This window comes from Heterodontus francisci, chromosome 8 (assembly GCF_036365525.1).
Source record: "Heterodontus francisci isolate sHetFra1 chromosome 8, sHetFra1.hap1, whole genome shotgun sequence".
NCBI lineage: Eukaryota > Metazoa > Chordata > Chondrichthyes > Heterodontiformes > Heterodontidae > Heterodontus > Heterodontus francisci.
In genome coordinates, this window is record NC_090378.1 from 93678125 (window position 1) to 93694645 (window position 16521).

At 45.9% G+C, this 16521-nt stretch overlaps 1 protein-coding gene across 2 annotated transcripts in view; it reads left to right on the forward strand.

The window, feature by feature from the left end:
• The first annotated feature begins 1782 nt into the window (after positions 1-1782).
• Positions 1783-16521, forward strand: part of LOC137372573 (eIF-2-alpha kinase GCN2-like) — a 71762-nt gene continuing 57023 nt past the window's right edge. For both annotated transcript variants that reach the window (XM_068036508.1, XM_068036509.1), the window contains exons 1-3: positions 1783-2568; positions 5897-6013; positions 15512-15815. In XM_068036508.1, the coding sequence (XP_067892609.1) occupies positions 5903-6013; positions 15512-15815 (415 nt within the window). In that variant the 5' untranslated portion in view covers positions 1783-2568; positions 5897-5902. The remainder of the gene's footprint in view (positions 2569-5896; positions 6014-15511; positions 15816-16521) is intronic.

Here is a 16521-nt window from a genome sequence, read left to right on the forward strand (position 1 = left end):
GCACACTTTTTACTCCTCCCCTGTGCAGCAGAGCCAACCGTGGTGCAACGAATTGGGCTGTTGCTGCTTTCCCCTGAGAGGCCATTTCCCCCAACAGTATCCAAAGCAATATATCTGTTTTACAGGGGAATAGCCACAGGAGATTCCTGCACTGCCTACCTAGTCCTATTGCTCTGCCTGGTGGTCACCCATTCCCTTTCTGCCTGTGGAGTCTGAGCCTGCGGTGTGACCACCTCTCTATATATTTTTTTTTCTATATGTACTATCCATGATACTCTCTGCCTCGTGGATGCTCCACAGTGGCCCCAGCTGCCGCTTCAGCTCCGAACCTGGGCTTCCAGGAACTGCAGCTGGAGATACTTCCTGCACACATGCTGGTCCCGGGCACTGGAATAGTTTCCGGCTTCCCACATAGAGCACGAGGAGCACACCATGGCTTTGAGCTTTCCTGCCATGACTTAATCCTTTAAATTAAACCTTCGGAAGATCTTAATATCCCAAATAATATCAATTACTCTCGGGCCCTTCTTCCCTAGTCCTCGTTACCACAGAACTCCCTAAAAAACACTACTTACTATATATGAAAAAAAACTGGCTGCTCCAGTTCAGTTTCTGGTCAGTGGTAACCCCCAGGATGTTGACAGTGGGAGATTCAGCAATCCTAATGCTGCTGAATGTCAAGGGTAGATGGTTAGATTTTCTCTTGTTTGAGATAGTCATTGCCTGGCACTTGTGTGGCACAAATGTTTCTTGCCACTTATCAGCCCAAGCCTGACTGTTGTCCAGGTGCTGCTGCATTTCTACATGGACTGCTTCAGTATCTGAGGAGTGGTGAATTGTGCTGAACATTGTACAATCATCAGCGAACATCCCTACTTCTGACCTTATGATGGAGGGAAGGTCATTGATGAAGCAGCTGAAGATGGTTGGGCCTAGGACACTACCCTGAGGAACTCCTGCAGTGATGTCCTGGAGCTCAGATCATTGAGCTCTGACAACCACAACCATCTTCCTTTGCGCTAGGTATGCCTCCAACCAGTGGAAATTTTTTTTCCTGATTCCCATTGACTCCAGCTTTACTAGGGCTCCTTGATGCCATACTGGGTCAAATGCTGCCTTGATGTCAAAGGCAGTCACTCTCACCTCACCTCTTGAGTTCTGGCGGAACCCAAACTGAGTATCACTGAACAGGTTGTTGCTAAGCAATTGCCGCTTGATAGCATGTCGATGACACCTTCCATCACTTTACTGATCATCAAGAGTAGACTTGAGTTCCGAAGAAGGGTCACTGACCCAAAACGTTAACTCTGCTTCTCTTTCCACAGATGCTGCCAGACCTGCTGAGTGATTCCAGCATTTCTTGTTTTTGATCAAGAGTAGACTGATGGGGCAGTAATTGGCCATGTTGGATGTGTCCTGCTTTTTGTGTACATGACATACTTGGGCAATTTTTCATGTTGCTGGGTAGATGCCAGTGTTGTAGCTGTACTGGAACAGCTTTGCTAGGGGTGCGGCAAGTTCTGGAGCACTTTTAGCATATTGCTACAGAAACTTTGCCATTAAATGTTCTATACATGGGTTAAATTTCACTTATTATAACATGAAGAGGCCAACATTTTAATGACCGGGAAATGCCTATAGCTTTCCCAAGCTGTTCTGTTGCTGCACGGGCGCGCGCGTTCCAAGTTTCCCTGTGACTTTCCCCGGGCACTGGTCTCGTGCTCAGAACTGTCAATCATCCCCGGGCCGGAGCTGTCAATCATCCCCGGGGCGGAACTGGCAATCGCAAGCCCGGTCTCTGCTGCTGACCAGAGGAAAAGGCAAAGCGGGCCTTTTAAGGGGCCGCCACCGTCTTGCTCTAAAAATACCACGAACGATTCGAAGTTGTAGTTACTTCAACTGTTTTGCTTCCGGTATTATTATCCTCTGCACAGCTGGGCTGTAAATAAATAATTTTAGCGGCGCTGGACCACAGTCAGCATCAGCATCAGCTGGTAAAGCCCTGCACCCTTTGTGCGGCCCTGTAAGTGATGGGGCGGATGTAGCAGCAACAGGAAGCTCTTTGTGTTGTTCGAAGGTGGAGCCACACTACTCTTCAGAATAATCAGACCTTCCAACACAGGCTCATTTCTCAGATTCACCGAAATTTTACAAGTAAAAACATGTTGGGAAACACTCAGCAAGTCAGGCAGCATCTGTGAAGAGAGAAACAGAGTTAATGTTTCCGATCAAAGGCCTAAAACTATCAGCATTTTCAGATTTCCAGCATCTGCAGTACTTTGCTTTTGAGCATATTGCTTAGTATACTGGCCTGAACAAAACAAACAAAGAGATTGAGAACGACCAGAGCTTCTGAAGACAACGAACAGCATCTTCAGCATTTGTCTGAATCTTTGAGCTGGATTTTGCGGTCAGCAGCGAAACGACGCTATTCACAACTGATCTCGAAGAAAGCTGTCCACAAAGATCCAGCGAGCTCTGTGGCGTGGATTTCCACTTTCCCAGTATCAGTTTAAATCTGGCGCCAAGTCAAGGGGATCTCCAGGCATCCAGCTGTCATCAAGCAGGGTAAGTATCCAATCACATTGAAGAATTCTCGCAGACAGCAAACCAGGAAGTAAAATGCACTGATTATCCTTCACTTTTTGATTATCATTTCACAGAGAGTAAAATAAATGACTGGGACATACACATGTGATTAAGATAGAAGATGAAATATCGTAAACTATAAGAAAAAAATTTAAAATCCGTGGAATATTTTTTATCAAAATGGAGAAATTTGATATTCCACAAATATAAAATTAGTTTCTCGGGGCAAGAATGTTTTGTTTTCAGCAGTAATTATGGACTTAGTATGCCATTAAAAACCCAGTTACACCTCATACAACATTCAAACTTTTTTAAGGGTTTTTACAGTGAAACTAATAGTGCAACAGGGTAAGTTCTCATCAGTTCAGTGTGCTCTACTTGACAATCGTCTGCAGGGACTTCAACAACACTCCATGTGGAGAAGTGTAAAATCACTGACTGCAGCTGCTGGATTTCTGCATTTAGCAGTGCATGTGCGGACTCCAGAAGTAGTTGTCAATTTCAGAGGAGTAATGACGGCAAACGCTGACAGTTAATATTGCAAAAACCAGACCTTTATCTTTGAAATTTTCCTAATGTTGGAATGTGAGGTAAAGGAAATAACATGTATTTCACACTTGGTTACCATCTGTAATAGAACATAGAACATTACAGCGCAATACAGGCCCTTCGGCCCTCGATGTTGCGCCGACCTGTGAAACCATCTGACCTACACTATTCCATTTTCATCCATATGTCTATCCAATGACAACTTAAATGCCCTTAAAGTTGGCGAGTCTACTACTGTTGCAGGCAAGGCGTTCCACGCCCCTACTACTCTCTGAGTAAAGAAACTACCTCTGACATCTGTCCTATATCTATCACCCCTCAACTTAAAGCTATGTCCCCTCGTGTTTGCCATCACCATCCGAGGAAAAAGACTCTCACTATCCACCCTATCTAACCCTCTGATTATCTTATATGTCTCTATTAAGTCACCTCTCCTCCTCCTCTCTAACGAAAACAACCTCAAGTCCCTCAGCCTTTCCTCGTAAGACCTTCCCTCCATATCAGGCAACATCCTAGTAAATCTCCTCTGCACCCTTTCCAAAGCTTCCACATCCTTCCTATAATGCGGTGACCAGAACTGCACGCAATACTCCAGGTGCGGCCGCACCAGAGTTTTGTACAGCTGCAGCATGACCTTGTGGCTCCGAAACTCGATCCCCCTACTAATAAAAGCTAACACACCATATGCCTTCTTAACAGCCCTATTAACCTGGGTGACAACTTTCATCTGCAATTTACCTGGGCTAGGAATTCTGGGAAAAACTTCAGTGAAATGGTGACAAGAGTCCTGATGACAGATGGTTCTGGGATTGCAGCCTGCAGATGTGAAATCAATGTCTTTATCATTGTACAATCAGATCATAAATTACTTATGATAGCTATGAGAGGGACAGTATATCAGAGGTCATCAGTCTTTTGGAAATCCAAAAAAAAATTTAGTATGACTGACAGAGCTTGAATGTTTTTTTGGCCAGTCAGTTGTGTGATGTGTTGGAACCCATCATCTTAGTTTAGCACCTGAAGTGGTGTGGAAATTTCTACCAGTGCACCAAAGGTACTCTTAAGAGATCGGGCAAAAGGACATTCTTAAGGCAGACAGAAAAACACAAAATGCTGGAAACACTCAGCGGGTCAGGAAGTATCTGTAGAGAGAGAAACGGAGTTAACGAATCAGAATGTTAACGACAGGTTAACTCTTAAGGCAGAGTTGAGGCAGCTTCACTTTGTAGCTGGCTACACTGTGCCTACCCTAAAAGTGCGCAGTACTGATATTGGGTCCTCCACTGTGAAGGCCTCCCATTCCTTTCTTCAATTAGTTATTGTTTTGCTTTCCTGTGTACAACAGTGCCCCTTTGTATTACACACCCACAGTAAATATTGTTTCATCACAGGCAGCTGAACCTTATATTTAATTATGAAAACCAAGAGGGAAGGCGAAGGCCCAAAGTGCAGAACAACACCAAGGGTGGAATGTTATGCTGTGGTGGAGGCCCTGCCCACCAGCTTAAAAGTCAGTGATGAGTCCACCTCCCTTGGGCTTGGAAGCCACGCAGCACCTTTGCATGTCTCCGGCCCTAAATTGGCCTCAGTCGGCACTACCGCCCTCTGAGGCAGCAAGTCCCGCCTCTAAGAGCTGCTGGCCAATCAGAGGGCTGGCAGCATGTCAGTCCCAGCAGCATCACTGGGAGCGGTGGTCACTGCTGGGACTGCACCCAGCCAGAAGAGCAAGAGGGACTCTGGCCCCGAAAGAGGTGAATGGGGTTTTGGGCCTCGCCAGGGACAATCGGCAGGGCTCTGGTGAGGGAAGTGGGGGTCCATGAAGAGGGTGGGGGAGGTACTCCAGCGGGGGTGGCCTGATCCGAGGAACCACCATCCCCCCCACCCAGCCTGCAATGATGCCACCTGGTATTACCGGGCAGCCTCCTCAGCTGACACAGTGCCCAGCTGCTGCTAGTATACCAGCGGTGGCAGAACGAGGCTCTTAAGTGGCAATTAATTCGCCTCAATTGGCTTGGGGATGGTGAGCGGTATGCGCCCCCCACCTCCCACTTGATTTTAAGCACCCAGCTCCCCCCCCCACTCCCCCCCCCAACCTCCAGCCTACTCCTGGGGGGGTGTAAAATTCCGGCCCACGTTTGGAAATGGCAGGAGCAAAGATGAGGTAAATTCAGGTCTAATGTTAGATCATACGAAGTCTAAAGATAAATTTAAGGTTTAGTGCAAGGTGATATCAAAGCTTTAAAATCTTGTGGATTGTAGGAAGACTGAATGAAGGAGTGACACAATTTTGACCGTTTGGAAAAGGTTGACTTTGAATAAAGGAATGGTGAGCTCAATCTTAATTTCATTATAGCGACGAAGCAGAAAGGAGGAAGTGTGTAGGCTGATGTATTTGGAGAAAAGAACGGTTCAGTAAGGCAGTAACGTTGTAGTATTGATGAAATGGAGAAAGGACAGAACAATTATGACAGAGGGCACAAAAGGCAGGAAAGGTTGTCAGGAAGGCTGTCAGGATATCTGTCTATTGTTCAGAATGTAGTAACCATGAGGAATAATGCAACTGGGTATGCTAACCAAAAGGAAACTGATATTTCTATTACTGAGGGCACGTCTTTGGCAAATCATTTTGAAGAAACCAAAGCTTGCCATTTCTGACGTGCAACAATGTTGCAGTTATAAAATGCTTAAATGAACATGCTTAATAAACTGTGATTGTTACAGCTTTTATCACTAAGAACTTTACATATCTCTTGTAAAGGTTCACATGATGTGGCGCACGGAGAATATATTAGACAAAGTAAGAAAAGTCTTGCAGCAAAAAGGGTATACAGATATTGAATGCATCGGCCAAGGCGGATTCAGCATTGTATATAAGGTAGGTGAAGTTATTTTATTAAGAAAGGTGGCGGATGATCAATTGTATGCGGAGGCTGGTGGGGGTGGAAGGAGAACGCTATCTTAGTTCTGGGAGGGAGGAGAAAGGATGAGAGGAGAAGTGTGGGAAACGGAATGGACACGGTTGAGAGACCTGTCAATCACACCTCCCGCATGACGCTGCCACCAAATGCATCTTCCCCTCCTCTTTCAGCATTCTGAAGGGACCATTCCCTCCACGACACCCTGATCCACTCCTCAATCAGCCCCAACAGCCCCTCCTCTTTCCATGGCACCTTTCCATGTAGGTACAGGAGATGCAGCACCTTCTCACCATCCAAGGCTCCAAACACTCCTTCCAGGTGAAACAGTGATTTACGTGTTCATTCAATTTAGTATACTGTATTCGCTGCTCACAATGCAATCTGCCCTACATTGTGGAGACCAAATGCAGATTGGGTGACCATTTCTCCATTCAGTCCGCAAGCACAACCCCGAGCTGCCGGTTCCTGTCATAGAGTCATACAGAGATACAGCACTGAAACAGGCCCTTCAGCCCACCGAGTCTGTGCCAACCAACAATCACCCATTTTATACTAATCCTACATTAATCCCATATTCTCTACCACATCCCCTACCACCGCTAGGGGCAGTTCACATTGGCAATTTACCTATCAACCTGCAAGTCCTTGGCTGTGGGAGGAAACCGGAGCACCCGGCGGAAACCCATGCAGTCACAGGGAGAACTTGCAAACTCCGCACAGGCAGTACCCAGAACTGAACCCGGGTCACTGGAGCTGTGAGGCTGCAGTGCTAACCACTGCGCCGCCCTCATTTTAATTCTCCACCTTGCTGACCTCTCTGTCCTCGGCCTACTGTAGCGTTCCAATGAAGCTCAATGTAAGCTCGAAGAACAACAACTCATCTTTCGATTAGGCACTTTACAGCATTCTGGACCCAATATTGAGTTGAACAATTTCAGACAGTAATCTGTGCCCCCATTTGGTCTCCTTTTCTTTGCATGTTTCTTACCTTTGTTTTTCTCTTGTTTTTGCTTTTGGACGGCAGCAGTTCATCATTCTGCCATTCACATCTGCTTTAGGCACATCTTTTGTTTATTTGTTTCTTTTCTTACCCCATCACTGCTCCCTTTGGCTCTGCACAACGAACTCTTTTGTCATTTAATCTCTCCTGTCTTCCACCCGATCACAGACTTTCCCCTTTGTTCTTTCTCCGCACCCCCCCCCCCCCATTTCACCTGCTTAAAACCTATTACATTTCTAGCTTTTCTCAGTTCTGATGAAAGGTCATTGACCTGAAACGTTAACTCTGTTTCTTTCTCCACAAAGGCTGCCAGACCTGCTGAGTATTTCCAGCATTTTCTGTCCTTATTTGGGTAATCTCAGTCTCTTACCTAATATTCCCTCAGCTTTCAGACACTACTTTAACTGTCATTTTTTTTCCTCCCTCTTTTGAAAACTATGAATCTGAGTTACATTTTAATCCATTGTAGACATTGCAATGTTTTTGGGAGATTATGCTTAAAATTTGTATAGTTTCTAATCAGTATTTCTTTACCTTTGTTGGGACTGTATAACGTACTTGTCTAGCTGGGATATATTTATTGTAAACTGTAAGCTTTTGCAAAAGTGCTTCCAGCCCTGACAATTTCTTTTAAATCACAAGTAAGATTTGTTTTATTGAAATACAAAGCAAGATGTGACTAATCTGTTGTTGTGTGAGCTCATTTTTTAATACATCAAAGGTTCATCAAATAAGGCCATATGGATTGAGCTAAGGAACAAAAAAGGGGCAATCATACTGCTGGAAGTGTACTATAGACTCCCAAAAAGTCAGAGGGAGATAGAAGAGCAGATATGTAGGCAAATCTCTGAGAAGTGCAAGAACAATAGGGCAGTAATAGTAGGGGATTTTAACTACCCCAATATCATCTGGGATAGTTTTAGTGTGAAAGAAATAGAGGGAGCAGAATTCTTGAGGTGCATTCAGGAGAACCTTTTTGGCCAGTATGTAGCAAGTCCAACAAGAGAGGGTACAGTTTTAGACTTAGTTTTAGGAAATGAAGATGGGCAGGTGAAAGGAGTGGCAGTGGGAGAGCATTTTGGTGGTAGTGATGATAATTCAGTCAGTTTTAACATCATTATGGAAAAGGACAGAGATAGAACAGGAGTTAGAGTTCTCAATTGGGGAAAGGCCAATTTTACTAAACTGAGGAGTGATTTAGCAAAAGTGGAAAGCTACTTGAAGGTAAATCAGTGTCAGAACAGTGGGAGGCATTCAAAGGGAAGATTCAAGGGGTTCAGAGTAAACATGTTCCCACAAAGAAAAAGGGTGAGACGGCCAAATCTAGAGCCCCATAGATGTCAAGAAGCTTACAGGGTAAGACAAGGCAGAAAAGGAAAGCTTATGTCTGACACCGAGAACTCAATACTACAGAAAGCCGAGAGGATTATAGAAAGTGGAGGGGTGAAATCAAAAAGGAAACTAGGAAAGCAAAGAGAGGGTATGAAAGAATATTGGCAAGAAAAATCAAGGTGAACCCAAAGATGTTTTATCAATACATTCAGAGTAAAAGGATAACTAAGGAGAGAGTAGGGCCCAGAACAGACCAGAAAGGTAGCCTATGTGTAGGGGCGGAAGATGTTGGTATGGTTCTTAATGAATACTTTTTGCGCCTGTCTTCTCAAAAGCGGGGGATGATGCAGATATTTTAGTTAAGGAGGAGGAGTATGAAGTATTGGATGTGATAAGCATAGGGAGAGAGGAAGTATTAGTGGGATTAGCATCCTTGAAAGTTGATAAATCACCAGGGCCAGATGAAATGTACCCTAGTCTGTAAAAAGAAGCAAGAGAGAAAATAGTAGAAGGTCTGACCATCATTTTCCAGTCCTCACTGGATATAGGTGTGGTGCCAGAGGATTGGAGAACTGCTAACATTGTACCTCTGTTTAAAAAGAGAGCGAAGGATAGACCAAATAATTACAGGCCAGTCAGTCTAACCTCAGTAGTGGGCTAATTATTGAAATCTATTCTGAGAGACAGGATAAAATGTCACTTAGAAATGAACAGGTTAATCAAGGGTAGTCAAGGGATTTGTTTAGGGAAGATCTTGTTTGACCAACTTGATTGAATTTTTTGAAGAAGTAACAAGGAAGATAAATGAGGGTAGTGCAGTTGATGTGGTCTACATGGATTTTAGCAAGGCTTTTGACAAGGTAGACTGGTTAAAAAAATAAAATCCTATGGGATCCAGGGAAATGCAGCACGGTGGATACAAAATTGGCTCAGTGGCAGGAAACAAAGGGTAATTATTGATGGGTGTTTAGTGACTGGAGGGCTGTTTCCAGTGGGTCTACTGCTTTTTGTGGTATATATTAACGATTTGGACGTAACTGTTAGGGGCATGATCAAGAAGTTTGCAGGTGACACAAAGATTGGCCGTGTGGTAGATAGCAAGGAGGATAGCTGTAGGCTGCAGGAAGATATTGATGGTCTGGTCAGATGGGCAGAAAAGTGGCAAATGAATTTCAACTTGGAGAAATGTGAGGTGATGCATTTTGGGAGGTCAAACAAGGAAAAGGAATACACGATTAATGGAAAAATGAGAAGTGTAGAGGAAGTAAGGGACCTTGGAGTGAATGTCCACAGATCTCTGAAGGTAGCAGGACAGGTTGATAAGGTGGTTAAGAAGGCATATGGAATCCTTTCCTTTATTAGCTGAGGTATAGAATACAAGAGCAGGGAGGTTATGCTGGAACTGTATAACGCATTGGTTAGGCCACAACTTGAGTACTGTGTGCAATTCTGGTCACCTCATTACAGAAAGGATGTAATTGCACCAGAGAGGGTACAGAGGAGATTTCCGACGATGTTGCCAAGACTGGAAAAATGCAGCTATAAGGAAAGATTGGATAGGCTGGGGTTGTTCTCCTTGGAACAGAGAAGGCTGAGGGGAGATCTGATTGAAATGTACAAAATTTTGAGGAACCTGGATAGAGTGGAGGTGAAGGGTCTATTCACCTTAGCAGAGAGGTCAGTGACGAGGGGGCATAGATTTAAAGTGATTGGTAGTAAAATTAGAAGGGAGATGAGGAAAAGCTTTTTCACCCAGAGGGTGGTAATGGTCGGGAATTCACTGCCTGAAAGGATAGTTGAGGCAGAAACCCTCAACTCATTTAAAAGGAGTCTGGATATGCACCTCAAGTGTCGTAAGCTTCAGGGCTACGGACCAAATGCTGTTAGGTGGGATTAGAATAGGTGGATCGTTTCTTGGCCGGCACACACACGTTGGTGCAAGTGGCCTCTTTCTGTGCCTTAAACTTTCTATGATTCTACATGTACATGTTTAATTTTGGAGGAGGGATATTCTCAAATGACAACATTGTGAATAGGTATTAAACAAACTAGGTGTAATGAATAAAGTCAGGGTGAATAGCACTCCCTTAGTGCTGCACTGAAGTATCATCATAGATTACATGCTCAAGTCTGTGGAGCAGGACCTGAGCCCACGACCTTCTAATTCACAATGGAAAACCAAGGCTGACAATGCCAAAAGCGAGGCCTTTTATGTGTGATGTGCAATAATGGTCACTTTGAAGTTGTAGCACTTTTTTTTGAAAATTGCAGCAATAATATTGCAGAAAGTCGCACATTCTTTTTCTCTTTTTCTGATTCCAGTTGTTCTCTCTCTTCCCTTTCTAACAGATAGACGGGTATAAACAATAATTAGCACATAAGAACCCGCTGCTTTGTGACATTTGATACCATTCACAACTTGATCAATGGGTTTGTCGCTCTTGAATGATGTCATCTACTTAGATCAAAATTTCTGGCTGCCAATGTCTCCATTCTACATGTTATCATAGGTCCTGTACTGCTGATAGGATTTCCCAATAATTAACAGTAAATTCTCAAAACGTTTGCAGCAATGAGCTTAAATTTGCCTGTGCTTCGAAGTGACCATCATTGCACATCACAAATAAGGAGTGGCTTTGCTTTTGGCATCTGCATAGACAGCCACAAAAAAAACCTCAAAATGAATAAAACTATGGCTTAAAGTTAACAGTATGAATAGCAGCTTTGCTTTCTTCTTGTAGGCCGTCGAGGGTGGGAATGGTGGTGGGGAGTGGGGGGATGGGCGGGGATGGCAAGCAAATTGCCATTCTGCCATCCGCCCTGAAACCCGGCATCTTGATGTTAGTTCCGGATTTTGTCAGTGGCAGGAAAGCTCAATGGTGGCACTCTTGCTGCGACGCGATGGGAGCCTATTTTGAATTGCTGAGATGCTGCTTTAAATATATCTAAATATCATTATAAGTGATTTCATGATCAATGACTGATTCTATGAATGGCAGGCAGCACAGTTTAACGACCAGTGAAAGCTGGCAGCACAAAGGCAAGAGGGCACATTGACACGATGGGTAGGCAGCCTTGAGCACTGCAGATTAGGGGTAGAGGAAGGTTTGGAGGCCGTTGTGGGAGCGCGTTGCTGCAGTCTCTGCAAAGGGGTCTGGGGTAGCAGGGGTTCTGCAAGAGGGTCCGGGGTTGCTCCAGGCTCTGCAAAGGGGTCAGGGGTAGCGGGGGCTCTGCAAGAGGGTCCGGGGTTGCTCCAGGCTCTGCAAAGGGGTCCTGGTGGCAGGGGCTCTGCAAGAGGGTCCGGGGTTGCTCCAGGCTCTGCAAAGGGGTCTGGGGTAGCGGGGGCTCTGCAAGAGGGACCGGGGTTGCTCCAGGCTCTGCAAAGGGGTCCGGGGTGGCAGGGGCTCTGCATGGGCTCAAAATGTGCGTTTGGGGGGATGGGGATGAGGGGTGGGTATGTCATAGACAAACAGCTGTATGATGGGTCTGTGTGATCACGCAGCTGGAACAGAGATTGGACCATCATATAGGCTGGGATCTGAGGTCCATGAGCGACTACGCTGACAGAATTTGCACAACCTCATGTACTAAGGCAGGAGGCCAGATAGGTAGAGCTACGCGCAAAGCAGTCAAGCGAGAACCTCACAAACACTCATTTGCAGCCATCCTGGTGTCCATTCACAGAGCATGAAATAAAGGCTCACCTTAATGCCTCAGCTCTGTTGTGTCCTTTCCATTTGTGGTCCTTGTCTTGCATGCGAATGTGCACTAGTGCTCATTTGTTAACAAAGGTTATCATCACATTGGCATGTTAATGAGGGCTGTGTTCACATTGGCATTGCCCTGAGGGGGAAGGGTGAGTTCTACATTTCACAATTAAGGCATAATGGCACATGGCTTTCAGAAAATGTAGCCGAAAGTTTTGAACAAAGGATTTTTTTTTACGGGTGCCGTTACACTGTGTGATCCCGGTGGCAGAAGCTGGGCTGGAGGCAGGCTGCTGGTCAGGCTGTCCCTTGGCCTGGGATGACTTTGTCGGGTGTTCTCTGGCTACTTGAGGCCTGGAAGGCCCTGGATGACTGGGGAGATCCTGGATTGATGCACGACTGTCCTCAGGCGTTGCAGCTTCTGGAGCTGGGCTCACTGGCGGAGGGACTGAGGAGCCGGGTACCACACTTTGAGGGGAGCCCCCAAATGTGGCTGTCAGCCTCTCCTCTCCCTTTTAAGGTTTTCTTGAGCTCCCTGCTCACCAGAGAAGAACCAGGAGCTGAAGAATCATCTGGGCTCCTGTTCTTTCTCTCGCCTTACCACTGCCACGTGAGCTCATGGCCAAGGCGATGGTGTGCAGGTCTGCGTGCATCTGTGGGATCTGTCTCTCCATGAGGATCACCAAGCTCTTGATGGAGGAAGCCATGAGCTCACCTGCCTGAGACATGGCAGCATTCATGGCATGGATGGACTCCTCCATCGTCCACTCATGGCTGAGCATGGCCTCTGGCATCTCTGCCAGATTTCGCTCTATCCCTCTCTGCAACTCCAGCATTCCCTGTGCTGTCAACACCAGAGGCCTATCATCATCTTGGGGCTCAGCATGGGCCTGGTCAGCCACAGTCTTCCAACTATCATAGGCCTCGGCTGTCTCAGCTTCTTGCACACGTATGTGGTGCTCTCACCAGCTAGTGACCCTGATTCTAAAGTCGAGCAGGTACCCACTGAGGTGAAAGTATTTGTGTTGTTGGAGGGTGCAAGAGGGCCATGGGACAGTGCATCCTCTGAGTTGTCTTCCTCAGAGGTGGAAGGTTGTCCCCCAGTAGTTGTGGACCCCCACAAATGGCTACCAGCATGAGAGAACACAAACATATGTGGGTTAGGCTGTGCTGTTCTCCTGATGCCTACCAAGCATTATGTTGGTCTCCAACACTGATATGCATGCCAACAGGAGACAATCCTCACTCTCTTGCACAGGGACTCCAATCTCCCCAACGGCTAATGAGCGGCTGACCGGGGTGCCCGCCAACTCCAAGGTCTCTTCCTTGGCGGAGGTCAGTGAATGTACATTTGGATCCCTATGTCTGTCTGGGACATCCCCCTCCTATAATGGGCCCTCTTGTCCTGCAAGAGGAAGGATGGAGATGGTGGAGATGGTAGAGAATGGTGCAGAAATCAACATGACAGTTCAGCTCTGGGGAATCTGATGTCTCTCATGCTGACACTCACTGTCATGGGAGTTATGTTGGGTGAGCTATGAAGGAAGTGGCCTGTGGCTGAGAGATATCCATGCATCTATCAGGATGAGACAGAACGCTAGGCACTCAGGAAACGCCGCGTCGCTGGCACCCTTCCCAAGTTGCGCAGCCTCCCGCGTAGTAGCATGCAGTCCTCAAGGAGGCTACTGGTATGGAGCACTCACCTTGGGTGAACACAGTAGGCCATTGACCCTCTTCCTGCACTTGATCCAGTTGTGCTGGGTGACCCCACAGCTGCTGACCTCTTCTGCGATATTCACCCAAGCTTGCTTGCCTCAGGCGGGAGGATCTCTCCTTGCCACCACGGGGAAGAAAACCTTTCACCTTTCCTTTGCAACATGGAGGAGAATCTGCAGGGAGGCATCACTGAACCATGGGGCCACCCTGTTCAGCCTTTGCTCAGCCATCGTCATCTGCCCCCCTTGGCGGGGGGGGTGGGGGGGGTTGTGGGGAGGGGGATACAGGACCCAATACAAAGTTGTTGGCTGCACCAAGCTGACAATGTATCCAGGACAGGAGTTAATGCAGGGCTGGCAGACCTTTAAATATGGTGTAGCACCTGCTCTGGAGTAATCTGATGCTGTAATCAATTAATCTCCTCCTGCCCTCACCATGTAGAACCATAGAACCATAGAAAAATTACGGCACAGCAGGAGGCCATTCAACCTGTCATGTCTGTGCCAGCCGAAAAAACAAGCCGCCCAATCTAATCCCACCTTCCAGCACCTGGTCCATAGCCTTGCCGGTTACAGAACTTCAGGTGCATGTCCAGGTACCTTTTAAAAGAATTGAGGGTTTCTGCCTTCACCACCATTCCTGGCAGTGAATTCCAGACATCCACCACCCTCTGGGTGAAAACGTTTTTCCTCATGTCCCCTCTAATCCTTGTACCAATCACCTTAAATCTGTGCACCCTGGTAATTGACCTCTGTGCTAGGGGAAACAGGTCCTTCCTGTCTACTCCATCTAGGCCCCTCATAAATTTGTACATCTCAATTAATTCTCCCCTCAGTCTCCTCTGTTCTAAGGAAAACAACCCTAGCCTATCCAATCTCTCCTCATAGCTGCAACTTTCAAGCCCTGCCAACATTCTTGTAAATCTCCTCTGTACTCTCTCCAGAGCAATTATGTCTTTTCTGTAATGTGGTGACCAGAACTATACGCAGTACTCCAGCTGCGGCCTAACCAGCGTTTTATACAGTTCCAGCATTACATTCTTGCTTTTGAATTCTATACCTCGGCCAATAAAGGAAAGCATTCCATATGCCTTCTTCAACAATCTATCTCCCTGTCCTGCCACCTTCAGGGACCTGTGAACATGCACTCCAAGGTCTCTCACTTCTTCTACCCCTCTTAATATCCTCCTGTTTATTGTGTAATTCCTCACTTTATTTTCCCTCCCCATATGCATTGCCTCAAACTTATCTGGATTGAATTCCATTTGCCACTTTTCCGGCCACTCAACCAAACCATTGATATCTACGACTATCCTCTTCACTAACAACTACACGGCCAAATTTTGTGTCATCAGCAAATTTCCCAATCATGTCTCCCACATTTAAGTCCAAATCATTAATATATACGTAATTGGGGGGCACCCGTGCCTCCAGTATGCAAAATGGGCACCCGCCATATAATCGTGGTGGGGTGGGCACCCATGTGATGGACGAGAATGGCGCCATTTACTAGGCCCACCACCAATTCAGCCCCACATGTGCACTGGAATGATTTCAAGCCAATGAGCTTGGGTTCATATGACAGCTACAGGCAATTTTTGGCATCATCTGACCTCCTGTACTAGATCGGTGCCTTCTAATTTCTCCCAAATATCTGTCATTCTGTATTTAATCTCCAGAAATTAAATTTTTTTTTCTTAGGTATTCCGTAGTCTTGAGGAGAAAGCCTACGCAGTGAAGTGCATCCAGCTTCCACACAGCAAGACGTGTGCTGAAAGTGCCTTTCTGACCGAGGTGAAGATTCTTTCAAAACTAAACCACAGGAACATTGTGCAGTATCACGACGCTTGGATTGAGGAACTGGAGAACCCTGTGAATGTTGAACAGATAGAACAAGATCAATTTGATCCTTGTGACAGCTCATATGATGCCATCCTTGCAACAGCACCTCCACCGTGTGACATCTCTGTGGAGTGGACAGACAGCAACCCAAATGAATCCCAAGGTCAGTGCCGTTGTATTTATTGCCTGTCTTTAATTCTTGGAATGATTTCCTTCGTCATGTAGTTGAGATGTTACACCAAAGCCGTGTGTGCCATCTCAGGTGGACACAGAAGGTCCCATGGCACTATTCAAAGAAGAGCAGGGGAGCTTTCCTCGGTGTCATGGTCAACATTTATCCCTCAGGCAACATCACCAAAACAGATTGGTCATTATCACATTACTGTTTGTGGCACCTTGCTGTGTGCAAATTGGTTGCTGCAGTTCCTACGTTGCAACATTGACTACACTGCAAAAATAATTAATTAGTTGTGAAATGCATGGGATGGCTCGAGCTCATGAAACACGCTGTATAAATACAGATGTTCAGCAATGCATTTGTGTTCATTTGAATGGAAGAACAACAAAAGAAATAATTAATTTCCCACTAATCACTGCCAGTGTGTCATTGAATACGGTACCATAAAAATTGCAGGTTGAATTTGTACTCAAAAATAACACATAGATTGATTCTGAAGTATTGTAAATCTAGTACTTGTGGAAAAATGCTTATGATGGATGATTGCAACATTGCTGTCTTCATCAACCACACAGAAAAACAGAACGTTAGACCTCAAACTCATAGTTTATTGAGAATTGCGTGAAACCATTTTTGTTAGTGTTATATCTGCATAACTGCAACTTTTTCACAGGTCTTTTGTAGGGCATTC